At 47.3% G+C, this 22,169-nt stretch overlaps 1 protein-coding gene across 1 annotated transcript in view; it reads right to left on the bottom strand.

Annotated features, from left to right (window-relative positions):
• Positions 1-1,195: 1,195 nt before the first annotated feature.
• Positions 1,196-22,169, bottom strand: part of DNER (delta/notch like EGF repeat containing) — a 262,105-nt gene continuing 241,131 nt past the window's right edge. Inside the window, exons 11-13 of the mRNA XM_028509617.2 lie at positions 14,864-14,995; positions 7,412-7,658; positions 1,196-2,244 (exon numbers count right to left, since the gene is read on the bottom strand). Of these exons, the coding sequence (XP_028365418.1) occupies positions 2,133-2,244; positions 7,412-7,658; positions 14,864-14,995 (491 nt within the window). The 3' untranslated portion in view covers positions 1,196-2,132. The remainder of the gene's footprint in view (positions 2,245-7,411; positions 7,659-14,863; positions 14,996-22,169) is intronic.

The raw sequence follows: 22,169 nt of genomic DNA, 5'->3' as shown, positions 1-22,169 counted from the left end.
GAATGGCCAAATAATGAGGCAATGCCCTTACGTGTCTTTGGTGTCGGCTCTGAGCCGACCAGAAACCAGACCGGTCTGCCCATAACCCGAAATAGTGGACTCCGTGAATTTGCTTGGAAAAAGACAAATTATGATTCACAAAAGACCGTTTAGTTTTCTAAGCAAGTCCTTTCAGGGGGCATCGCATACAATGAATTTAAGAAGTTGGGAGAAACTGGAAATTATTTGAAAGTGTGTGATCTATCTAAGCAGCTCCCATGTGAAGATCAATAAGAAGACATAGCAGCACAGATACTGTCTTTTGTCCTTTTGTATTCTGGGCGTGAGGGGGAGACGATGGGACACGCAGTTCCACATGCACCAGTGTTTCTAGGCCCTCTCCCTCGGACAGGGGTGTCGGTGCACCACACGACCCACGGACGGCCTCCGATGGACCCGAGCAAGGCCTGTGTGCGTTCCCGTGGACGCGCAACCAGTATGTCCGTGTTTGTTCTGAGCCCACTCCCAAACGCTTAGACTAAAAATATTAACGTTTCGCACTCCTGTTTAATCCTCAGAGAGTGGGTGTGCTGTGATGTCATTTGTAGGATCAGGGACAGATGTTTTGAGGGAAGAGAGGGAAGGGAAAGTATCTTAAATACTTCTTTTTTGCCCAAAACCCTCCCTGGCCCCTGATGTCAGGGCTTCTCCCGGCCTTACCCAATGACTCTGGGGCTTCCGCAAGGCACGCACACGCAAAGCAGAAGTAAGCCCAGGCTGGCGTTCAGCAGCCTTCGGGTTTCTAAGGACCAAGCTGCTATTCGCTCAGGCAGTTGGACGCCCCGCCCCGTCCGCGGGAGAGCAGTGTGGGAGATGTTTCTGGAGACCCCACCGCCCCGCACCTCGCGCGCCGAGAAGCGCCTCTGGAGCGCGGCCGCCACCCGTGCTGCGTTTCACTGGCAAATCCTGCTGCAAAAGGGAAGATGGGAATTCTTGTTCTTCACTTCCCATCCTTCCCGTTTGTGAGAAGGTAGGGGCGGTTCACTGACAAAGGAGGGGGTCAGGAAGGTTCTGGAAGGCCCAGGGAATGGCTCTGGCAGCCGCAGAAATGTTCTTGGAATATTTGAAGTGTGAAACCTGGCAGGATGGTTTCTTGGACAATCAATATGAAATCCAAAGCGTTCGTTATCATTTGAAAAGAACAAGACACAAGAGCTTCCTTGACTTGGTAACATTTATTCAATATTCTTTGAAATTAGCAAGAACCAGAAGAAGCACGTATCAATCAAATACAGCCACGAAAATGTCCCGGATATAAATAAAGATGCACTATGAGAAACACTACAGAAGGGACCCGTACCCCCTTACATTTACTACCTCTTAGCAACGGACAACTCCAACGTAAATTTAATTTACTCACAGTAAAAAAAAGCAAAACAAAAAAAAAAAACTTGACTTTTAAAACAAAATAGAGATCCAACTCGATCATAATTTGCCCGACTAGGCCCCCCCACGGATGCACGTTGTCAAGGCCTAGCTTGACGACCGTTACGAAAATGACAAAAACAAACACAGGAGAATGTGTCCGCAAGGTTCAACAAAACGGTGCAGAAATAAGTTACTTACCCATGCACAGGATAAGGCAAAGGCTAATTTCATTCGGGTTAGGAGTAGTGAAGGTAACTAGTTTCTTTTTCACAAAACAAACATCTCAGACTTCTTTTTTTTTTAAGTAACGGGTATACTGCACTATGCGTCATACTCTACGTGTTTCCTAACTCTACTCGGAAAGCCGGCACTCGCACGTCAACTGGAAACGTCTTCTGGATTAGACTTATTGTGGAACCACCCCAGAAAGGGATCTGGGTGTCGTGACAGCGCCTGCCATGAAAAGACCACACACTAGTCAAAGTATACGGTTTAGAGAGCTGAAGGTACATGAAAACGTAGTCTATGGACTTCTCAAATTTTGTTTTTAAAATATTTTTTTTCCAAACTAAAAGCTGCAGAAAAATTAGTTCTTCCGTATTCTACCGAAAACTCTGGAGCAGCTATGACATTTTTAAATTTCTTAAGCTTTTTATTTTCTTAAAAATATTTCAATGAGTGTAGTAGTTATCCCATCTTTTTGAAAAATAATCCCAAAAAAATGATTACAAATCTTTTGTTTTAATCAGTGTGACCAAGGGTTTGTCATCGGGGCTGTAGTCCTCGTAGGCGATGGGGGTCACGTCGTACATCGCGGGCCGGGACTTCTTTCCAAACCTGAGGGCACAGGGAAGGCACAGAGGACTCTGGTTAGATAGATATTGGATCTCAAGTCCCATTAAAGGCAAATGGAAGGAATAACTTATGTTCAAGAATCCAACGGAATACAAAAATATATTCTCTAGCAAGGACAGACTTCCTCACAGTAACCTGGAATGAGCACAAATATTAGTCTTCGGTGCAGGAGGCAAGAAATGGATTTCACCAAACGCGGAGTCTGAATTAATGTTGAAGCCTGTAGGTTAAATCTTGGCAAAGCAGTCGGGCCTGACAGCTCTACAACAGGATTTAGAAGAATGTGTATTGATTTGTCTTTTTCTTTTGAGACCCAGAAGGCCTTGGAGAGGCAAGTGTACTTGACATGCGGTGTAGAGCTGGCATGCACAGTGGCGGGGCGGTCTCCCGTGGACCGTGGGCAGACAGCCTCCCCGCAGGACTAGAGGGTGGGCTGTGAAGACTCAGCAGTCATCTGAGGCCCCAAGACAAGGGGAAGGGACAAAGGAAGAAATGACTTTAAATAAGGTGTTTGTCCACAGAATGTGCCATCCAGTCCCACCCACCTATTACTCCGCAGCACCCACGTACACACACGCCCTTGCTTCTTCTCTGAGCGCAGAGCCACGGTCCTGACATATTTGCATATCTGTGTGTTTCACCTTCCCTGCAAACCCCTGGTGTGCAATGGGGTTTAAACAATCTTCCACACTAAACCCCCGCCCCTGCCTTTTAGAGACAACGTTCTTAACTGCTTTGAGTCCAGTGGGTCCTGTTAAAAAAGAAATTTTAAAAGAAGCTAAAATTTTAAAAAGGCTGCTAGGGTGAGCACCCCAGGACACCAAGGGGCATATTTCTCATGGATTACACCTCACCTCCCCCTTTCCTATTTATTTCCTCTGTATCTTGAAAAGTCTGTCTTCTCACGTACAGAGATGAGCAGTAGAATCAAGTGGGAAATGAGAAACATTGCATTTTTCATGTGATCTTTTATTTTTAAATAGTCTCTGATCTCGTATTCCCACTCACTCAAGATTTACTGGCCTTCGGAAGCACGTAGGCATAAACCATGTCAGATAGATACCGGGCAAAATGCAGAAATAAAAAGTTAAAGCATCCTGCTGAGAAACCACAGCTATTATTGCCACATTAAAAAGCTTTCAATAAAATCACGTCTAAAAGGTGATACCTCCCTGAAGGGCTGGGCTTGTGCGTGCATAAATGTGTCCAGTCCAAGGTCTATGTATCTACATGGAGTGAGGCTGGCATAATGTGAGGCTCCGAAAAGAGGCACCAGTGTAATAGCCAGTGGGGTCCTTCTTCCAAGTCTGAAAATTTCTGAGGGCACTTTAAGGTGCAAATATTTGGACAATCTATTTCTTACAAAATAGCTGGGTACATTGGTAAGAAGACACTACCAAGAATATGAACTGAATTCATTTTAAATGTATAAAAATTTTTGAAGCTATAGAAAAGCGTAACGTAGACCACAGGTTAGCACCCTATAGCCCGCAAGCCAATTGCAGCCTGTTGCCTGTTTTTTTAAATAAAGCTTTATTGGAATACAGCTGTGTCCATTCATAATGCCTCTGCTGCTACAAAGGCAGAACTGAGTGGGCACAGCGACCCGGAGACTGTGTGGCCCCCAGAGTGCAGTATTTTGAGGCCGTAGTTGAAGGCTGGAGTCCCTCTCTCCAGAGGAGTTAGCACAGTTCTGGCCACGTTAACCATCATAGAAGCACTAACTGAGTCACGGCGGCATTAGTATCCATGTGACTGGCATCTCAGACATCCTATTTGGTGACAAGTCTGGTATACCTTATTTCACTGAACCAACAAAAGATAACCGCAACCAGTTACAAGGCAGATCACAGAATGGACATTCTTCTAGTTCACATGCCCCTGAAAGTCAGCAGCTCAAACACCACCGCAGAGAGTGTCAGGTAGGTCTGACCTGGAAAAAGGCCCAAATCGGGAGATGCTATTTGAGAAAAACGGGACCGTGTCCTTTGTTTTCCATGATCAGGCATTCACAGCCAGCGGAGCAGTGAGTAATCCGATGTGGACGCAGCTCCAGTGCTTGGAGAGTCATGGAGTTGCTCCGGCCAAATGCAAACTCTCTCCATCCAGAGGGGAAGAAAAGCAGCTACAGAACAGATGACTCTTAGGACAAGAGAGAGGAGCTCCTTCTCAGTCCAGCAGCAGCACCAGCTGACTGCTGACCTCAGAGTCACCACAGCCTTGCTCAGTCACTCGTGAATGTCACAGACGACCCACTCAGTTGTCCTGTGTGGCTGCTGAGCTGTACCACTCTGATCCAATGTTATCTCCAGGCTAGCGGCAGGGAGACAGGCCATGAAATAAACTTTAAGTACAGGCTGCTGCTGAAAATGAGCAAGAGGGTAATATCAAAAGCATTCTGTTTTGTCAGTGCCTTTCCCAAATTTCCAGGAAAAGAGAGGAAAAGGGGCCAACCGGCCAGAGACCCAGCCCAGGCCTCTAGAAAGCCATGGTGTAGAAACCGCAGGTTGTAACCGAATAAACCTTCAGATGGGCATGTTCCCAGATATGTGGGGAGGTACTGTTGTAACTCCAATGGTTTTATCTGCAGTCACTGGTGCATGGAGGAGCTTGCTGGTTAGGAACTCTACAGTAAATAGTCTTGATAAAAATCGGCACCAAATAAGAACCAGGTTTGCAAATGCTTTCAAGTTTATCCTTTCCTTCCAAGACTATCCAGTAAATATCTTCCCAGTGGGCTATGTAAGCAGGAATCCCAGAAAGATCCAGTTTCAATTCGTCTGAGGCTGAAATAAAATATTCTTCCTCTCGAATGCAAAAGGATCTTACTTAGCTAGCGACCCCTCTTGGGGTGGGAGAATCTGATGTCTCAGGTCTCCTAGTACATCTCGGGATAAAGTCATAGATTCTGCTCCTTCCCGGTGCATAAAACCCTCTGGGAACTCTTTTTTTTTTTTAACCATTCGGGCCATTTTACGCTGTGAAACTAATTTTTTTCACATTTTTTTATTGTTGTTCAAGTACGGTTGTCTCCATTTTCCTCCTACCACTCCCCACCCCACCCCAATCATCCCCACTTCTCATCCTTGATCCCACCCCGCTTTGGTTTTGTCCATGTGTCCTTTATACGTGTTCCTGAAAATCCTTCCCTCTTTTCCCCTCATCATCCCCTCCCACCTCCCCTCTGGTTACTGTCAGTTTGTTCTTAATTTTAGTGTCTCTGTTTATATTTTGCTTGCTTGTTTGTTTTGTTGGTTAGGTTCCATTTACAAGTGAGATCATCTGGTATTTGTCTTTCACCTGGTATGAAAGATAAATGGCCTTTCATATGGCATTTGCCTGGCTTACTGCACTTAGCATAATGCTCTCCAGCTCCATCCATGCTGTTGCAAAGGGTAGGAGCTCCTTCTTTCTTTCTGCCGTGTAGTGTTCCATTGTGTAAATGGACCATAATTTTTTGATCCATTCATTTGCTGATGAGCACTTAGGTTGCTTCCAGCACCCCTCCGGAGACTCTTGAACAACAAATGAACTTGTCTATGCTCCCCTCCTTTTCACATCCTTGATCTCTCCCCCACTGATTTCTGGATGCTGCCAGGACTCCTACAGGCTGGTACCACTCACTCACCAAGCTGGGGCTCTGGGATGAACCTCTCCTGGGCAAAGGAGGACATCCTCCATCAACCACGAACCAAGATCACCCATGCATTCAGACCAAAGCTGAGTAAGGCTTCCCATTTTAGGAGGTCTGCTATGTACCAGGACCCGCCAAAGTTAAAATAATAAAAAAGCCACTGCTCTTTATGCATAGCTTGTGGGAAAATGAGTCAAGTAAACAATTAAGATGATGAGATTTGCAGGAACGGGTCTCAGGGCCTCCGGGAAGCTGTGCTGCCCAGTTGAGTCTTGAAGGAGGCAGTAACGGGCAGCTGTGTCGGCCCGACTTGGAGGAGGTGGAACTCTTCTCTCGCTCACGGTTGTGAGAGGGAAGCTCGCGCAGGTGCCGGGGCAGATGTTCTGTGTCTGCCTGGAAGCCGGGGTCTGGCTTTGGCTTCCACTGGCCTGGCCAGGTCGCCATAAGATCTGAGTGTTGGCTTTGGGGCTTTCCCTTTGAAGCTAGCAATCCTTCTGAACTTCTGAGCATCCGTGCCATTCAGACAGAAGTTGGATCCTCCTGTATTGTGATCGATATCAATGTGCAACAACCCCACTAATGCAGTGAAGACATCCCTGGGGCCTCGAGTTTAAGACGCCAAGCTCCGCCCATTTTGACTGTAGCACACTGACTTTCTGAATTGTGTACTTTCACTTGTTTCATCAATTAAAAGGAAAGATGGTGTTCTTTACCATGAAGTATCACCATTTTTTGTAATAAATATTCTTTGAAAAAGCCAACACAATGTTAGATTAGCTGATTTTCTTAGTGTTATGATAGATTTGGAGAAGAATCTGTTTAAACAATCCTTCATTATCCGTCACTTGATTTGACTGTCATAACTCCCTTAGGAGGTGGAGTTATCCGTTTCTACAGCTGAGGACACTGTACCGTGGAAGGTTAAATAGCCTAAACCCAGAGTCAGGAAATGGGGTAGCTGGGCCCCGTGAAGTACCAGACACCCAAACTCACACCCCTTCTGTGACATCATGCCAGCTGCTTGTCCCTCTGAGAGTCTTTCTTCCAGAAAAGGACCTGGTTCATAGAACACAAACTCCGACAGAGAAAGGACGGCTGTTTGCCATTTTTTAAGGAATCCCTTAAATCACGTGGAATAATTTAGATCTACACTGACTGTGTAAAGACCAACAAAGCTGAAGACATTCCAAAAGAGAAATCATCTAGAAATGATTCATACACAGTGACTAGGAATCGAATATTTTATGGCACAGGCTACCACAGATTAATGAGTGACTGCATCCAGTGAAACCAGAAAGCTAGCAGTGAATGAGAAGAGCTTTGCTTACAAAGCAGCCTCATCCTCTGTCCCCCAACAAAACTCAACAGGTTCAACAGTACCTTGAACCCGGGTGTTACTCTGTGCCATCTCCCTTGTGGGTGTCAAGTACCGTTTACAACACAACCCTGGTCCTGAGAGGCCAGCGTGAAAGCAGCCTCTCCTTCGGCCCTCCTCCCGCGCGCACAGCGGCCCACCTGGCGTGCCGGATGGAGGCGATGGCGTTGCTGAACTCGCTGTCGATGCTGCGGCAGTTGTAGAACTCCTCGTAGGCCGGCCTGGAGGAGCCCTGGTACTCGATGCGGCTGATGCGGCAAATCCCCACAATCAGGATGATCAGCATCAGGATGAAGGCCACACACAGGGCCCCGATGATGATGTACAGGGAGTGCCGGGGCATGTTGGTGAGACTCTCCGCCATGTGCCCGGACTTCCACTGCAGGTCTGGAAGCAGAAACAAGCAAACGGCTGGAAACGAGCTGTAGCCCCTGATGTGGAAAGGTCTTTCCTGTCCCTGCATGGGTAACTTAAAATTTAAGGACCATCCATACTGGGAAGGTTTATTTTCTACGAATTTTCCAGACCCGGGGCTAATATCCCTAATACATAAGGACCTATTACAAATCATTAAGAGAAACCATGAACATGCCATAGAAAAATGGGTACAGGATGTAAAAGGAACCCACCAAAGAAATACACACAGAACACTGTGTAGCTTCCTACTTATTTTTTAAATGCAATCCCTCTCTCAGTTCCCAAATATGACTTAAAGTTTTGGATAACCACAATTGACAAGGGTACAGAAATGAGGGCTGCATAAACCGATACACAATGCTTATGTGGAAACAAAGGATGTGGTTTTGTACCCAACAGTTCCGATTTTTAGAATTTACACTGGGGAATTTGTCACATAAGTGTGCAAAGCCCTGTGCATAAAGATGTGTATCTCGGCCTTGTAATCTTTAAATGTTAAATGATCAACTATGACACATTCAGGAAAATGTTCAGAAAACAGGCCCACACATCCATGTACTCACCAAAGCTAATAAATGTTCATCTTTTAGGAGTTTTGTTTCAGTGGGTTTTTTCCCAAGTAATAACATGTTGCAGATATAGCTGGAGTACCCACTCCCATTCTCTCGCTTTATCCCACAATGAATGAAACAACGAATAAAGGTAAAAAGGTGGGAAAGAACCTAGATAGCCCACTCTTAGGCAAGATGGAGAAGTGCTCATCGCGCAGTAAGAGAACTAAAGAAGGTTGCCAAGCAGGACCTGGTTGCATAGTACAAGCACGTGCAAGCTTCAAATACCCATCTGCACACCAAGGAGCTCAGAAGAATGCAGTGACAATACGAATCAACATTCACTGTTTTCTTACTACGGATGAGGCCCCTTGCAAACACCTCCCTTAATCGTCACAACTGCCAGAAGATGGGTTATCCTCTCCCCTATGCGATAGAGGAGGCCTGGGAGCCTGGTGTCACTTCCTGGGTGATTCCGTCAAATGCAAGTCTTGACCCAAGATCTTAGCCTCCGCCTCCCGCAGAGGAAGGCAGAATTACAAGTGACTTTTATTTCCTCCTTCACAGCTCTCAGACATTGTCCAGCTTTTTACAAAGAGTGTATTCCTTTTGTGTTAATGAAAAAAGTAATCAATAAAGTATTTGAAGAAAGCACCCACGGGTTTATCCTCCAGGGTAACGAGCAGCAGGAGTGAGGGCCCTGGGATCACACCAACCTTGCTTTCAATCCCGGCTGGGACCCTCACGTGACCTCCCTGAGCCTCACTGTCTTCATTTATGAGATAAAAAAAAGAGCAACATATACCCCATGGGCTTGCTGTGAACATAAGTTAGAAAACATGTTTAAAAAAGTAAGAAAGTCGGCCTGGCTGGCGTAGCTCAGTGGATTGAGTGCGGGCTGTGAACCAAAGCATCGCAGGTTCGATTCCCAGTCAGGGCACATTCCCGGGTTGCAGGCCACGGCCCCCAGCAACCGCACATTGATGTTTCTCTCTCTCTCCTTGTCCCTCCCTTCCCTCTCTAAAAATAAATAAATAAATAAAATCTTTAAAAAAAAAGAAAAAAAACAGTAAGAAAGTTCACCACCAGCCGTGTGGTGGGAGGTCCCTACCGAGGAGCCCCTGGTGGTGGGAGACAAAAGGGAGAAGTGGCCGGCGTCCTCTGAGGCACAGGCCCCGAGCTGAGGCTCACCGAGCACTGCCCTGGGCCCTTCCTAAAGGCACCAGCCTGTCTGTGCAGGGGGGAAAGGCAAGGACAGAGCATAATCTCTGTGTCTGGCACGGGTCCTATTTACAGACCTGCACGCAAATGCAATGCTCTGGATGACGTGACCAGGGTTTGAAAGACAGCTGCGAAAATGAAAGGACTAGGTGAGACCTGAGAGAAGTTGCCTCACATGGAAAAGACGCTACCTTCCCTGCTCACACCACCACCATCCCCTCCAGGCCATCACTTCCACGTTAGGACTCTGGGTGCCTGAAAACAGGATTCAGAGGGTGGCTGGGAATGGGCCTATCTTCCCAGGAAATCCTCCAGATTCTTCTCATGGTTGCATGTAGGTGAGAACATTTGCAACCTCTGGGCTCTCACAGCCTCATCTTCGAGACATCTTCGGCGACCATGGAATCCGAGAAATCTGTTCTTCTTTACCTTGAAAAGTTACAGTCTGCAGATGAGCCCAAGGATCCAGGCGTGCAGACCCCTCTCCAAGACGCCTAACAGAACCACAGCCTGTGGCCCGAGCCTGGATGGCTCCTGAGAGTTTGAGAGGGGCGTGACTTCTGAGTTTGCATCCAGGTCTGCCGACTCCTGAGCATGTCACCAACACTTGCCCTTGAAGTCTAGCTTTGCCTGAAGTCTAGTCTGGCTCACAGAGCCCACAGAGCCGTAAGACTGGCCATTCGTGCATGCACAGCTCCGTCTGTGCCAGCTCACACACACACAGACGGACCGACAGAAACCACTGCGAAGAAATGGAGGTGATGGGAGAGAGAAGGTGTTTTGTGAAACTAGAACCAGGACTCAACGCCCACATCGGCAGGCATTTCATTTGGCATGATCTGGTGCACACGGAGAGAGACAACTCATTTTTCTGGCTGAAGGAGAAGCGTGACTCACTTGATTTCCAAGTATTTCGACATTCTCTGAAAACTCCAGTCGTAGGCTGGAGTCCAACACTCACAGAGTCTGCTCTGACAGCCTTTTAGCCTCAGCGGAAAGGCAGCCAGCGCCGTCTTCTGCTCCAGCGTGGTGGAGGGCTCAGACCTGATGGCTACGGCAGGGCCACGTGAGTTGTGCGACCTCAGGGTTGGTGCACAGCGTCGCCTAAACAGCTCACACATCCTATTGTGTGCCCACAGGGAGCACACAGCCACCAGGCTGTGACGGCGTAAAGACAACTGCACTGGCTGTTGCGCTCGGCATGTTGGCCCAGGCCTGATGAGCTGCCTAAACTGCTTGTGTTTCTGACCATCTGCTCTGTTTTCCAAAACTCTGCTTTCCAAGCTGGTTAGCCTTTTGGGAAAACTTTCTCAAAATTTCTCCTAAAACCTCGGATTTCCTCGCTCTCGCCCCGCCCCGCCCTTCACTTCTCCCACCTTACCCTCGTCTAAAATCGCTCTGACGAGGGAAGGTGGCTGCTTTGCAGGTCAATCGGGTTCATAGCCAGGCTGGACCTGATTGCATCCAACACTTGGCCGGAGAAGCGGCAAATGCATCTGCACCAGGTGGCTGCAGCTGCCGTCTCCGACCCAGGAGCGCTCCCATAAGTCATCGCTCCGCCGCATCCTGGGAGTCTCCGCGCATGAATCATTGGCTACAGCGGCTACAGCGTGGCTCAGGGAAGAATCCAGCGCCTGCCCGCCCGCCCGTGCTGGAAGGGGTGACCTCAGCCGCCCCAGCAGGTGCGTGACCAGAAACACATGCACACCAACTGCTCAGGAAAAAGTGTCACACTGACGGGCCTGAGGGATCATTTGTGTTTTGGTTTAAACTCCGTTTGTTTGAGGTTTTGTGTTTTCCAAAGGGCTTTCACATTTAGCATTTCTATTGATTGAATGCATGAATCCAAGGTAGTCTATTTTCCTATTTCTTACCCACAGAGAATCAGTAACTCAATAGTTTAACCACAGATTCAACCGGTTAGTGTCTATAACGTGCCAATGGCAAGACTGAGCGTGACTCTGACTGCGTGAATCCTGGGCACCTACACTGATGACATACCGCACTGCTGTGTAAAAATACATGGGAACTCTGATTTTTAGACCTCGGTTCCAGGAAGGCAAAATTTTTGTTAAAATTTTTAAAAAATGTAATCAGGCCCAAGGTTGTAAGAATGAGTGACAGAAAATTAAGATTTCACCAGGGTTATTTGCTTAATTTCCAGAATTTAGGGTTTGTATTTGCCTTAGAATTTGTAAACACCAAAACTACTGTGTTTTTCAGACTATGTGACGCAGCCTCCCCCCCAAATTTGGGAGGAATAATGGTTGTTAATACTGCTATTGAGTTCTGTTTACATTTACATTGGTGGAATATTATGTTATTTATGTTATTAAATATTTTACCACATGTTTTGCTTCAAATTTTTTTTTCCTATTTTCCTCCTCTAAAACCTAGGTGTGTCTTATAGTCCGAAAAATGTGGGTATTTGAAGGATCATTTTAGGGTAGTTTTGGATCTATTTTGTTGATGGTTTTGATAAATCAGTATGGTCTGCTTGATTTCTGCTTCTTTTTACTGATTTGGAGCCAGACAGTATCTCTAATGGGGCAAATTTCTCAGACACATTTATTATTAGGGTGAATACTGGGCCCAGGAGGCAGCCCCCCAAATGGATCCACTAAATTGGTACCAATTTGCATGTAAATCCTACTGAGGTAGCAGAGTCTGTAGTGACAGCCGCAGAAAAGGCTGGCTCATTTTCACGTGCGGTGCCCTTCCCTGTGAGGACTCAGTGTTCAGGGTGGGCATGAACTCAAGCAGAGATCTGGATGCTGGGGGGAAGACAGCCGTGCTAAAATCCAAGGGAAGCGTGTTCCTGGCATAGGGAACAGCCCAGGCAAAGACCCTGAAGGCAGCAATAAACTTGACCTGTTCAAGGAAGAGAAAGCAGGACCATGTGGCAGAAGCAGAGAAAGAAAGGGAGGTGAGCGAGGTGGCCTCTGGAGGCAGAGGTCAGGCCAGGGGTGCTCCGTCACTGCCTTTGACAACTCAGCAGCAGCCTAGGCCACGCAGCTCTGTGGGCCTTGGCTCTCTCTTTTCTCTGTGCACGCCTGAGCTTTCCCGTTGAGACCTACCGACCTGAGCCTGTACCGCCCAGGCACCCCCTTCTTGGCTTCTGGCCACTTCAGAAACTCCCAGACGCTCAGGGTTAGAAAGAGACCTCCGTGGGTCCATGGCTCCCACAGGACTGCAGGCCTCTCTACCTCCCCTGCCCACTGACATGCCACACTCTGCTTGCATCCTGGCTCTTGGACTCCTTCCGTCTGATGCAGACCCTGGCCACCGGCTCCAGCTACACATGTCATCGCACACCTCCCACATGTGTTCGCCATTGTTACACTCGGGTCAAAGGTGAGGCACCCAGCAGTGGAACCCACAGTGCCTAACCTTTGATGACATTTATGTTAACACGTTGGCTGAACGGAGAAATGCAAACAGGCTCACCAAATGGAAAGAGCTCTTCTAGGCGAACAAAGAGCCCAAGTGTGGAGCAACATGTGTGCTGGGCCCACTGCCCTTGGACGCTCAAGGTGGGTGGCCTGTGCCCTGCATGTGCATCATCTAAAAAGATGATTGCAGAGGTTCATCCTCCCCAGAAATAGCTTCTGGCACAAGAGTGACAATAGAATAAAGAGAAAGGGCAACGAGCATTCATTTAGTGCCTACTGCATAGCAGAAATATGCACATATTTGCCTCCTGTCATCCTCACAGCAACCTTCCTATCGCCGCTTTACAAGTGAGAAAACAAGGTTCCAGGAGGGAAATTTGTTTGTACGGGTCACAGAGCTAGAATATGATGGAGCTAGACTAGGAAGCCAACTTTCACCCTTTTTGTTACATCCTGTGTGATCCTGACTTCTTATCCATACTCTCCTATGTATTTATCTTCACAATTAAAATTGAAAAGTTATAAATAGACATTATTCTGCCCCAAGGTGCAAAATTGGTCATTTCATGGAACTACCAAATTTCGGAATGAAGATTGGTCCCATTTTATGGGTAAGTACACTGAGGCTCGGCACAGCTAAGTGCAGCCACAGGACAAGCACCATGGCCAGGGTGAGAGGCAAGGTCCTGCTGGCCCAGTCTGTGATCCCTTCCCCCGAAGACCCCAGCACACCGACCTTGACGCCCTCCCCCAAATCCCAGCCCTTAGCATTCTCACTGTTGGACTCCCTGTCTCTTTCTTCAACAAGAATGTGTTTCTCACCCATCTTCAGCGAGGACAGTTGGTCCTAAGACCATCCTGTTCAGGAGCATTTGGGGAGGTTGAGGGAAGGGCGTAAAAATAGTTACTTTCTTTCCCTCTCAAGCTCGGAGCCAAGAGCAAGAACAAAGAGTGAGCAGGTAAGAGTCCAAACGGCACCCTCACTACCGGTCAAGCTGGAGAACTCGGTCCACCGGTGTGAAGAGCAGGGCTCCCTCACACTGAGCGCCCCACCTCAGACACACACCACGAACCAGCCATTCCGGCAGAGGCCGTGCGCACCGCCCGTGAGGGTCCCGCTCTGGAAAGACTCAGCACGGACGCCCACGGGCAGCAGAGAGGCCTGCTCGGGAAGGGGGTGCACAGGCCGATGGGCGGGCGGGCGGGCAGGCAGGCAGGGCTCTCTGTACAAGCATTTGCCGCCTTCCAAACTCACCGGCAGGTGAGCTGTCTTAGCAGATGATGAGTAGGGGAGTGGGAGGCCCCACGGGGAGCTTTCAGGGAAGACGCAACTGCCCTGACTAATTTAAATAAGAGGAAAGCCCCTTGGAAAGTTGACTTTCTAGCAGTTTACAAAAGAGCGGAAAACCGGAATCCATGTCAGTTCTCCCTTTCACGTCAGTCCTGGTAGACACGTTGCGTTAATGTATCGAATCTCGAGGGCTGCACTGCACACGTCTGTGGGTCGGTCCTTACAGAGCCCTTAGCTCTACGCTGCTCAGAAGGTGTTTCAGGTTTCCTCTCTGCTCATCCTCGCGGCTCGTCCCCAGGCAGCTGAGGGAGCCTGATGCGCTTGAAGACACTCGCAGACATAAAGACAAAGTGACTTTATGACATTTGCTGATGTTTTTTGGTTTTGTTTTTTGCCTTTTCAACACAGAGACTTCTATTTTGTGCTACAATTCTAAGGCGCCTCCGTTGAGCACATTTTTGGCTGTTTCAGCGGCCTTGAACTCTGGATGACACCTGCACCTCCACGCCCCCAGGCGAAGGCTGCATTCAGACTCAGGAGGGAGTGGGAGCGGCAGCAGGCAGTGAGCAGGAGTGCCACCCCGGGGCTCGGGAGGCCTGGCGACTCAGGTGATGCCCGGGCCTCGCGGCCCTGGAGCTGGCAGAGCTCGGTCCGCATCCCCTTCTTGGTGACTGAAAACGAGAGGTTAACTAACAGTGGCTAAGAGGCAGAAGTACTTACGGATTTCACAGTTGGCTCCCACCCAGCCGTGTGGGCAGTGGCAGGTGTAACCATTGGGCTGGTCCAGGCAGGTGCCGCCGTGATGGCAGGGGTTGCTGTCACATTCATTGATGTCAATGTCACACTCTTCGCCTAAGGAGAGGAAGAAAAGCTGTTAGGTAGAAGCTAGGAATGAGTGGCCAGAGGGGAAATAAAGGCAGGGCCCTCACCAGCACCATCTAACGAAGCAATCAGTGCAGGAGGCTAGAAGCAAGAGGAAGACATGTCCCAGCAGTTAACCCAGCAGTCCTGAGCTCAGTTTGGTGAGATCGCTGGGTGTCCCTAGCATTGCCAGCAAAACAGTGCAGGAGGACAGGGGAGGCTGAGCCTCTGCTGAGGAAAGAGGGCTCCTGTAACAATGTTGCTACCCGAGGGTCACACGTGGGAATTACACAGCAGGAAGAGGGGGTGCTATGCTGGGAAAGAAGGGCTCCGTAACAATTTCATTAACTAGGACAAAGAGCCTTTACTAACTGAGAAAGAGAGCCTTTGTAGCTGCACATTGCTCCCAAGATTTAAAAGGGGGAGAAGGAGGGGTACCCCTGGAAGCTAGCTAATGTATGTAACCTCTGAACCCCAAGAGTTGGCATACCTAGATCAGTTAAGCGCCCACTTGTAGCCTTGGCCCAAGTACAGGAACAAACGCACTAACAGACTTACTAACAACTTCATGGGTGCCTGCTGGCAGCTTCGTGGTTTTGTGTTTCATAACTAAACCTGCTGCATCTCATTTCCACTGTACGTGTTTGTGTCTCTCTTGAATTTGTGTCTTGTGGGTGGGACAAGAACCCAGGCAAGGGAGAAAGCCTCTTGACTTGGGTCTCTCTCTCGTCACCCGTAACAAGACCGTGAGCTGTGCCCGCAGCTCCGTCACCCATCACTTCCCTGGCAAAGCAAAGACCCGACCCCTGGGGCACGATCTCCAGCAATGGAGCCCCATGTGCTATTTGTATAAAGTGCAGAACTCTCCCAAAATTCCAGGCAAAGGATCTTTAATCAAATAAAACTGCTTAGAAAAATAGCACTGGTAAAAAAAAAAAAAGAAAAGAAAAAGAATTTTCTTTAATCAACTGAACTAATTAACTGAAGCTGACTCCTATGTCTGAACAAACCTTCTTCCGAAGTTTATCAGGAAAGCAAATTTGGGTTCCTAATTTCATTAAGGAACTCGATTGTATTCTGCATTTAGCCAGCTGAATCTTCTCAGATAGCTCAACGCTCAGCGTGTATGATTTTTTTTTTTTTTTGCAACCAAGTGTCTGCGTGTGAGTACAGACATTCAGCTATTTTCTGGATACTCCCAGGGCCCAGCTGTGTGCCTAGACTGAGTCAATTATGAAAACCTCCTCCACTGTCCAAAGCCCTGGATGTGCTGTTGGGAGGGACTGAACCACTCGGGAAGAGCACCAGCCAGAAGGAGGGGCAGTTGTGAAGTGTGTGTGGGGGCTGGACACCATCCTCCCTGGGAAGCGGTGGTCTGAGGGAAGTTGACGGCCCCTCCAGGCTGTCCTTCCTCTGTAACGAGACCCGTGACCTGGAGTCTTGACCCTGCCTAGGCCCGGCATTCTGGGGCACCCTTGGCCCCCACGAGGGAGCGCCTGGTTGAAACGTACAAACCAGAGCATGAGAAGGTATCGCTGCGATTCAAACACCAATTACAGGCTACGTACAGCCTGTTATTAGAAGTGACATGAACGAAGCCACCTCCGTGGGAATTGAAAGCCATACAATGAGTCGATACAAAACGGGCATGCTTCTGACATTTCAAGCCATCCCGTCAAAGCTGAATGAAAGAGGATACTTTGGGAGGCAATCTCTCTTCAAAGGTTGAAAATTAGAAACAAAAAATCTTTGGAAGTATGCCTCCATTTGCTTAGATAAATGTAACATGGGATTCAAAACAAAACAAAACAACAAAAACAACCTCCTAGCCCTGCTCTAGTTGTAGATGAATGAAAAGGAGCAACATCAACTATTTCGTCCGTTTCTGAAGGCGATGTTTCAGCGTGCACTTGGGTCATCACGGCCAGGCTTCCTGAATTAGCGCTGAAGTGCCTTTCTGTCTGCCATTGGTCTCGCTCACGTTTATAAAACCCCCATAGGTCACCTCGGACCACTTTAAAGGGAGAATCGCACACTAACATATTTCATGTCTGTTTTGTTCCTCACTCTTTTCCTACCTGGCGTCATTTTTAAAGTAAAATCTGTCGCACAAAACACTGACTACTTCTAGGTCCTACTAGGTTAACTACCATTCAGTCGTGTCTGTGAGTACATGGGGTTTCCTGCAGTCCATGCAAGTCATTCACGCCAACAGAGAAGATGCGGACTTGCCTGTTCCCTGATTCAGGGGTGGTCTCTGAATCACCCTGACGGGGTCAGGGTGACTGGGGCCATCGCCCTGCGTGAGAAGGGCAGGGACTGACCCGTGACAAACGGCATGACGTGGCGGACCAGTGGGAGACACATAAACGAGACTGTAGTGAGCAATGTTAAAAGGGTGAAATCAAAGACTTCGACTAATAGAGACACATCCGTGCTACTTTCCAACCATTTAGGAAGACGAGGTTAATGGAGGCATTTACTAAACAATAGCTTTTGTTAGCTGGCAATTGGAATACTGCATATTCCCAATTAAGATGCCCTTTTATCTTTGCAACAATTGCCACAAAAGTGACGTAACTTCCCCCTACTGATCTGTCACAGGACAGGCAGCCCCAGAGCTGGCCACCCAGTCCATCCAGTCCTGCTCTGGCCCAGGGCTTCCTCAGGGAGGTCAATGCCAAATTCTGGGTCCAGAACCACCCTACTGCATGCACTGCTTCTTGGATCTCTAATCGTCTCGAATATAGTCAGGAGAAGTCCAAGGCCCCTCAATTTGTCTGTTTGTGGGACTCGCTCTAGATTGGAAGGATTTGGTAGGCATATAGAGAATGGCGGGAGAAAATAGGATGAACTCACTCGATAGGCATTTACCAAATGCCTAAAACCCAGAGAGAGTCCCAAACCTATCCCAGTCTGACTTTCATCGTCGCCGTGTTCTTAGGGCCATACTGGGGATCAGACGGCATTAGCTAGCAATATTAACTCCATGCCAGGCAGGGGCCCAAAGGGTCTGCAGCTATTTGCATGACCTACGTGCCCGGGGAGAAGCCTGAAGGGGCGTGCAGTTCTCCGACGCCTTTAGATTCACTCGAATGGCCTGCTTTGCAGACTGACACTCCTACGCTCCTAGCTGAATCAGTCAACCCCCCAGCGGGCTCTCAGCTTGATGCCTCCGCCGTGTCACATGCTGGTGGTAGGAATACGGAAGGATGCTGACAGCGGAGTGACACGGCGAAAAATGTCAACCAGACGACTCCCAGAGAGGACCGCTCTCCTCTCCCTTACAGGGATCGTGTTTCTCGCCATCGGTCTTAAGCAAGGCACTGGGAGGGTTATTTTGAATTATGAAGAGTAAGTTTGGGTTCATTTACATTTCCCCATATTAATAATGTGATGTGCTTTTAATGCGTTTCAGCCCGCCACCGTTCCAGCCCCAGGCACTGTGTATTCTAGCTTATTTTACTAGAAAAGTTCTTAATATAGTATGTCATCATTTTTTTTTACTCCTAACTGACTTCATAAATCTTTATGCTTTCTCTGGCTTGAGCCAGATGACTTTTTCATGGACTTGCTTACTTTTTTAAAAAAAAATCTGGGCTGGAGAAAAATCAATTACTTTTAAATCACTGTTGTGCTTGAATAACATTTGTAAAGAGAATACAAAATGAAATCTCTACTTGACTAAGGCTGGAAATCGGAGTCTGAACTTTAAATCTTTTCCATCGATTTTCCATCCACTACCCTCTCAGAGGCAATGTGTACAGAGGGCATCAACTTTGGTAGTGTTCATGCAAATTTACAAGTGTATGTTTAACGCTCTAGGCTTTCTTCCGACAAATTAAGATGAAAAAAAAATCAAAAAAGCAAAAGTCACTGCTATTAGTAAATCCTTACATTAACAGGGCCCACACTGAATGATATCGATGAAAATCAATGCGATCATAATGCCTAGTATTAAATCTATGACTTCCACGTGCCAGCCCCTGGACTGGGGGCTCGAACTCCACCTTTATACCCGACAAGCATTTTATTCCAGGTGGAGTGAATCTGTAAAAAAGTATTTGGAACTTCTTGTACCATGATGGAGAAACTGGACCCTGTCTTGCTCTCCCACTAGAAAAAAAATCAGACAAGTGGATGAAATGTGTATTTTTAGGAAGTCCTTGGAAGGCACGGGCCAACAGGCGGAGCGTGGCCGTGACGGCTGAGAGAAGGGGAACAAATCAGCTGAGCGCTGTGAGCCCCTGGCTTCCTGCCTGGAGCCGAACGAGAAAACCACGGCTCCCCTGAGCTGCGGGGAACTGTGTGTTTGGGGGCCCATGATAGCGGGAATGTTAAGGACAGACTACCCCAGAACACAGAGACACATAGAAAAAGAGCATCAGAAACGTGCCTGGCCCCTTGAGTTTCTTACTCAGTGTCAGGCATGAGTAAGTGAAACTCCGCAGGCCTCGCACACGAGACGGGGGGCGAACCGTTCCCGAAGCTCGCAGAGGACTGGGAGGCATTCAAACTTTCACAAGTCCGAGTGCAGATATTTTATTGATCAGCCAGCGCATCCATCTCAGCAGTAAGCTATGACTGCCCCCTAGGTAAAAGCTACCCCAGACTCATTTCCCAAAATAAAAAAGTAAACCATGAAAGGATCAGTCAGGTTGGCAAGCAACTTACCTACCTGCCCCCCCCCACACACACACACACAGCCCAACACTTGGAAAAGAAAGACATTAAATCCAGTCACTCAACAACAACTAACAATGACTAGCACCCAACAAAAATCATTAGATATGCAAAGAAGCAGACACATGTAATCCATAACCAGAAGAAAAATCAGTTCAGAAGTTGGAAATCTGGAAGTAACAGATGATAGTGAGTAAACAAATGTAAAGGAAAACATAAAAAATTAAAGGGCCCTGGCTAGTGTGGCTCAGTGGATTGAATGCCAGCCTGCAAACCAATAGGTCGCCAGTTCAATTCCCAGTCAGGGCACATGCCTGGGTTGTGGGCCAGGTCCCCAGTAGGGAGCACTCAAAAGGCAGCCACACATTGATGTTTCTCTCCCTTTTTCTCCCTCCCCCCTCTCTAAAAATAAATAAAACATTTTTAAAAATAAGGGTATAAAGGAAGATATAAAAAAAGAACTGGATGGAATTTCTATATATAAACATACAGTATCAAATTAAAAACAAAATAATAGAGACTGATATTAATAGAGTAGGTGCTGCAGAATAAAAGATCAGTGAACTTGAAAACAGAGCAGTAGAAGCGAGCCAAACTGAAGGCCAGGGAAAAAACGCTTTAAAGCTGAACTCAGTGACCTGTTGTGCAATTTCACATAGTCTGACATGGATGTAATACGAGTCCCAGGACAGGGGGAAGGGGCATGAAATAATATTTGGTAGAATAGTGGCTAAAAGTTTTCCAAATTTGATGGAAACTATAAAACCAGATCCAAGAAGTGCAACAAACCCCAGGCAGAATAAACACCAACAAAATCACATTAAGACACATCAGAATCAATTTGCTAAAAGCCAGCAGCGAAGGAAAAATATTCTAAAAACAGCCCGAGTGATGGAAAAAAGATAGAACATTGCTTCCAAAAAGATGCAATATTTTCCCTATTCCACCCACTAAGTACAAGCGAAAACCCTGGATGTTATATATAAAACAAACAGGAGAAGATTCTGAGAGGTTAGGAGGGGTCAGACTGGTCAGGAACCCCAGGACCCAAGGAATACAATGGGGAGCACCCTGAGGTTCCTTTTCACCCCTTACATCCCAGACTAGGTACTGGAGAAATGCTGAAAGGTGCCAGGGAAAAAAAGCCCCAACTATATAATACATTTACAGATAATCCATGGATCAAAGAAAAAAATCTCAAGGAACCTAAAAACAAATAAATAAACAAAAACATCAAATTAAATAAAAATGAAAATATGGCTTAAAATCTGTGGGACACAGCTAAAGAAGTACTGACAGGATAATTTATAGCACAAAAATATATATATTAGAAATTAGGAAAATCAGTAATATAAGGTCCCATCTAAAGATGCTAGAAAGAGAAGAGCAACACAAACCCAAGCTGAAAGAGCAAGTCTCGGAAGGTAAATGTGACATCGGATTGAGAACCTAATTATATGAGGTCTGTCCAGAAGGTATCCAGTCATGTAGTACAAAAAATAGAGACATTTACTGAAGAAGATGCAAGTTGCAAGATACAAGAAACACTGTACATAGTGTATGTTGATGCCTCAGCGTAAACACCTCCAAAGTAAGGACCTTGGGACCTCACACAGTTCTCCCAATCTCCATCAGCTGCCCTGTCATATTTTCCTGAATCTCATCGATGGTCTGAAATCTCTTCCCTTTCAAAGGTGATTTCAGTTTTGGGAAAAGCCAGCAGTCACAGGGTGCCAGACCTGGGCTGTAAGGGGACTGAGTCACCCAGATGATTTGATATTTTGCCAAAAAACTTTTCACAAGAGGTGGTACATGCACAGGCACATTGTTGTAATGAAACTGCCAATCACCAGTTGCCCATAGCTGTGACCTTCTGAATCATCCGAATAGTTTCCACGGAGGAATGTTCAAGCTTAATGTAAACTTTGACACAGATTTATTGTTCTACTCAGTCATTTTGGACGTGACAGGCCTCACAATACACAATCTCACTCAAAGGCATCTACTGCCCCCACTGACTGGTACAGTGAAGTCGTCACTGTTCACACATGCGCATTCCGGTCCAGGCTCCTTGGCTGCCAGGTGACATCAGTGTCGTGCAAACCCTTCTCATTGTAGTAACTTTTTCCAGACAGACCTCGTAAAATGCTTTGCCCAATTCACTCCCCTCGGTCAATGAGGGAGCTTTTGAGCACTTAATCACTGGCCAAGAGTAAGTTCTGCCAAACCTCAGGAACAAAGAAAGAATATTTGCTTCCAAGGGAGAAGTTCAGCGAGCAGAGGCCCCATTGTTCCTCCGAGGCGGTAGATAATATTTTATCGGCCACTCCCATGGAACACTAGTTCTCAGAACACAACAGGTTCTTTCTTAAGGGGAAACACGGTCTATGATTAAGTATATCTGGAAAATAAGGTTCTTTACTATAAGACCTCTCAGAGCCTTAGCATGCAGACATCCCTTATGAAATTCCACAGGGTGTCT

Source organism: Phyllostomus discolor, chromosome 4 (assembly GCF_004126475.2).
Source record: "Phyllostomus discolor isolate MPI-MPIP mPhyDis1 chromosome 4, mPhyDis1.pri.v3, whole genome shotgun sequence".
Lineage (NCBI taxonomy): Eukaryota > Metazoa > Chordata > Mammalia > Chiroptera > Phyllostomidae > Phyllostomus > Phyllostomus discolor.
This window is presented reverse-complemented; position numbering and strand designations above follow the sequence as displayed.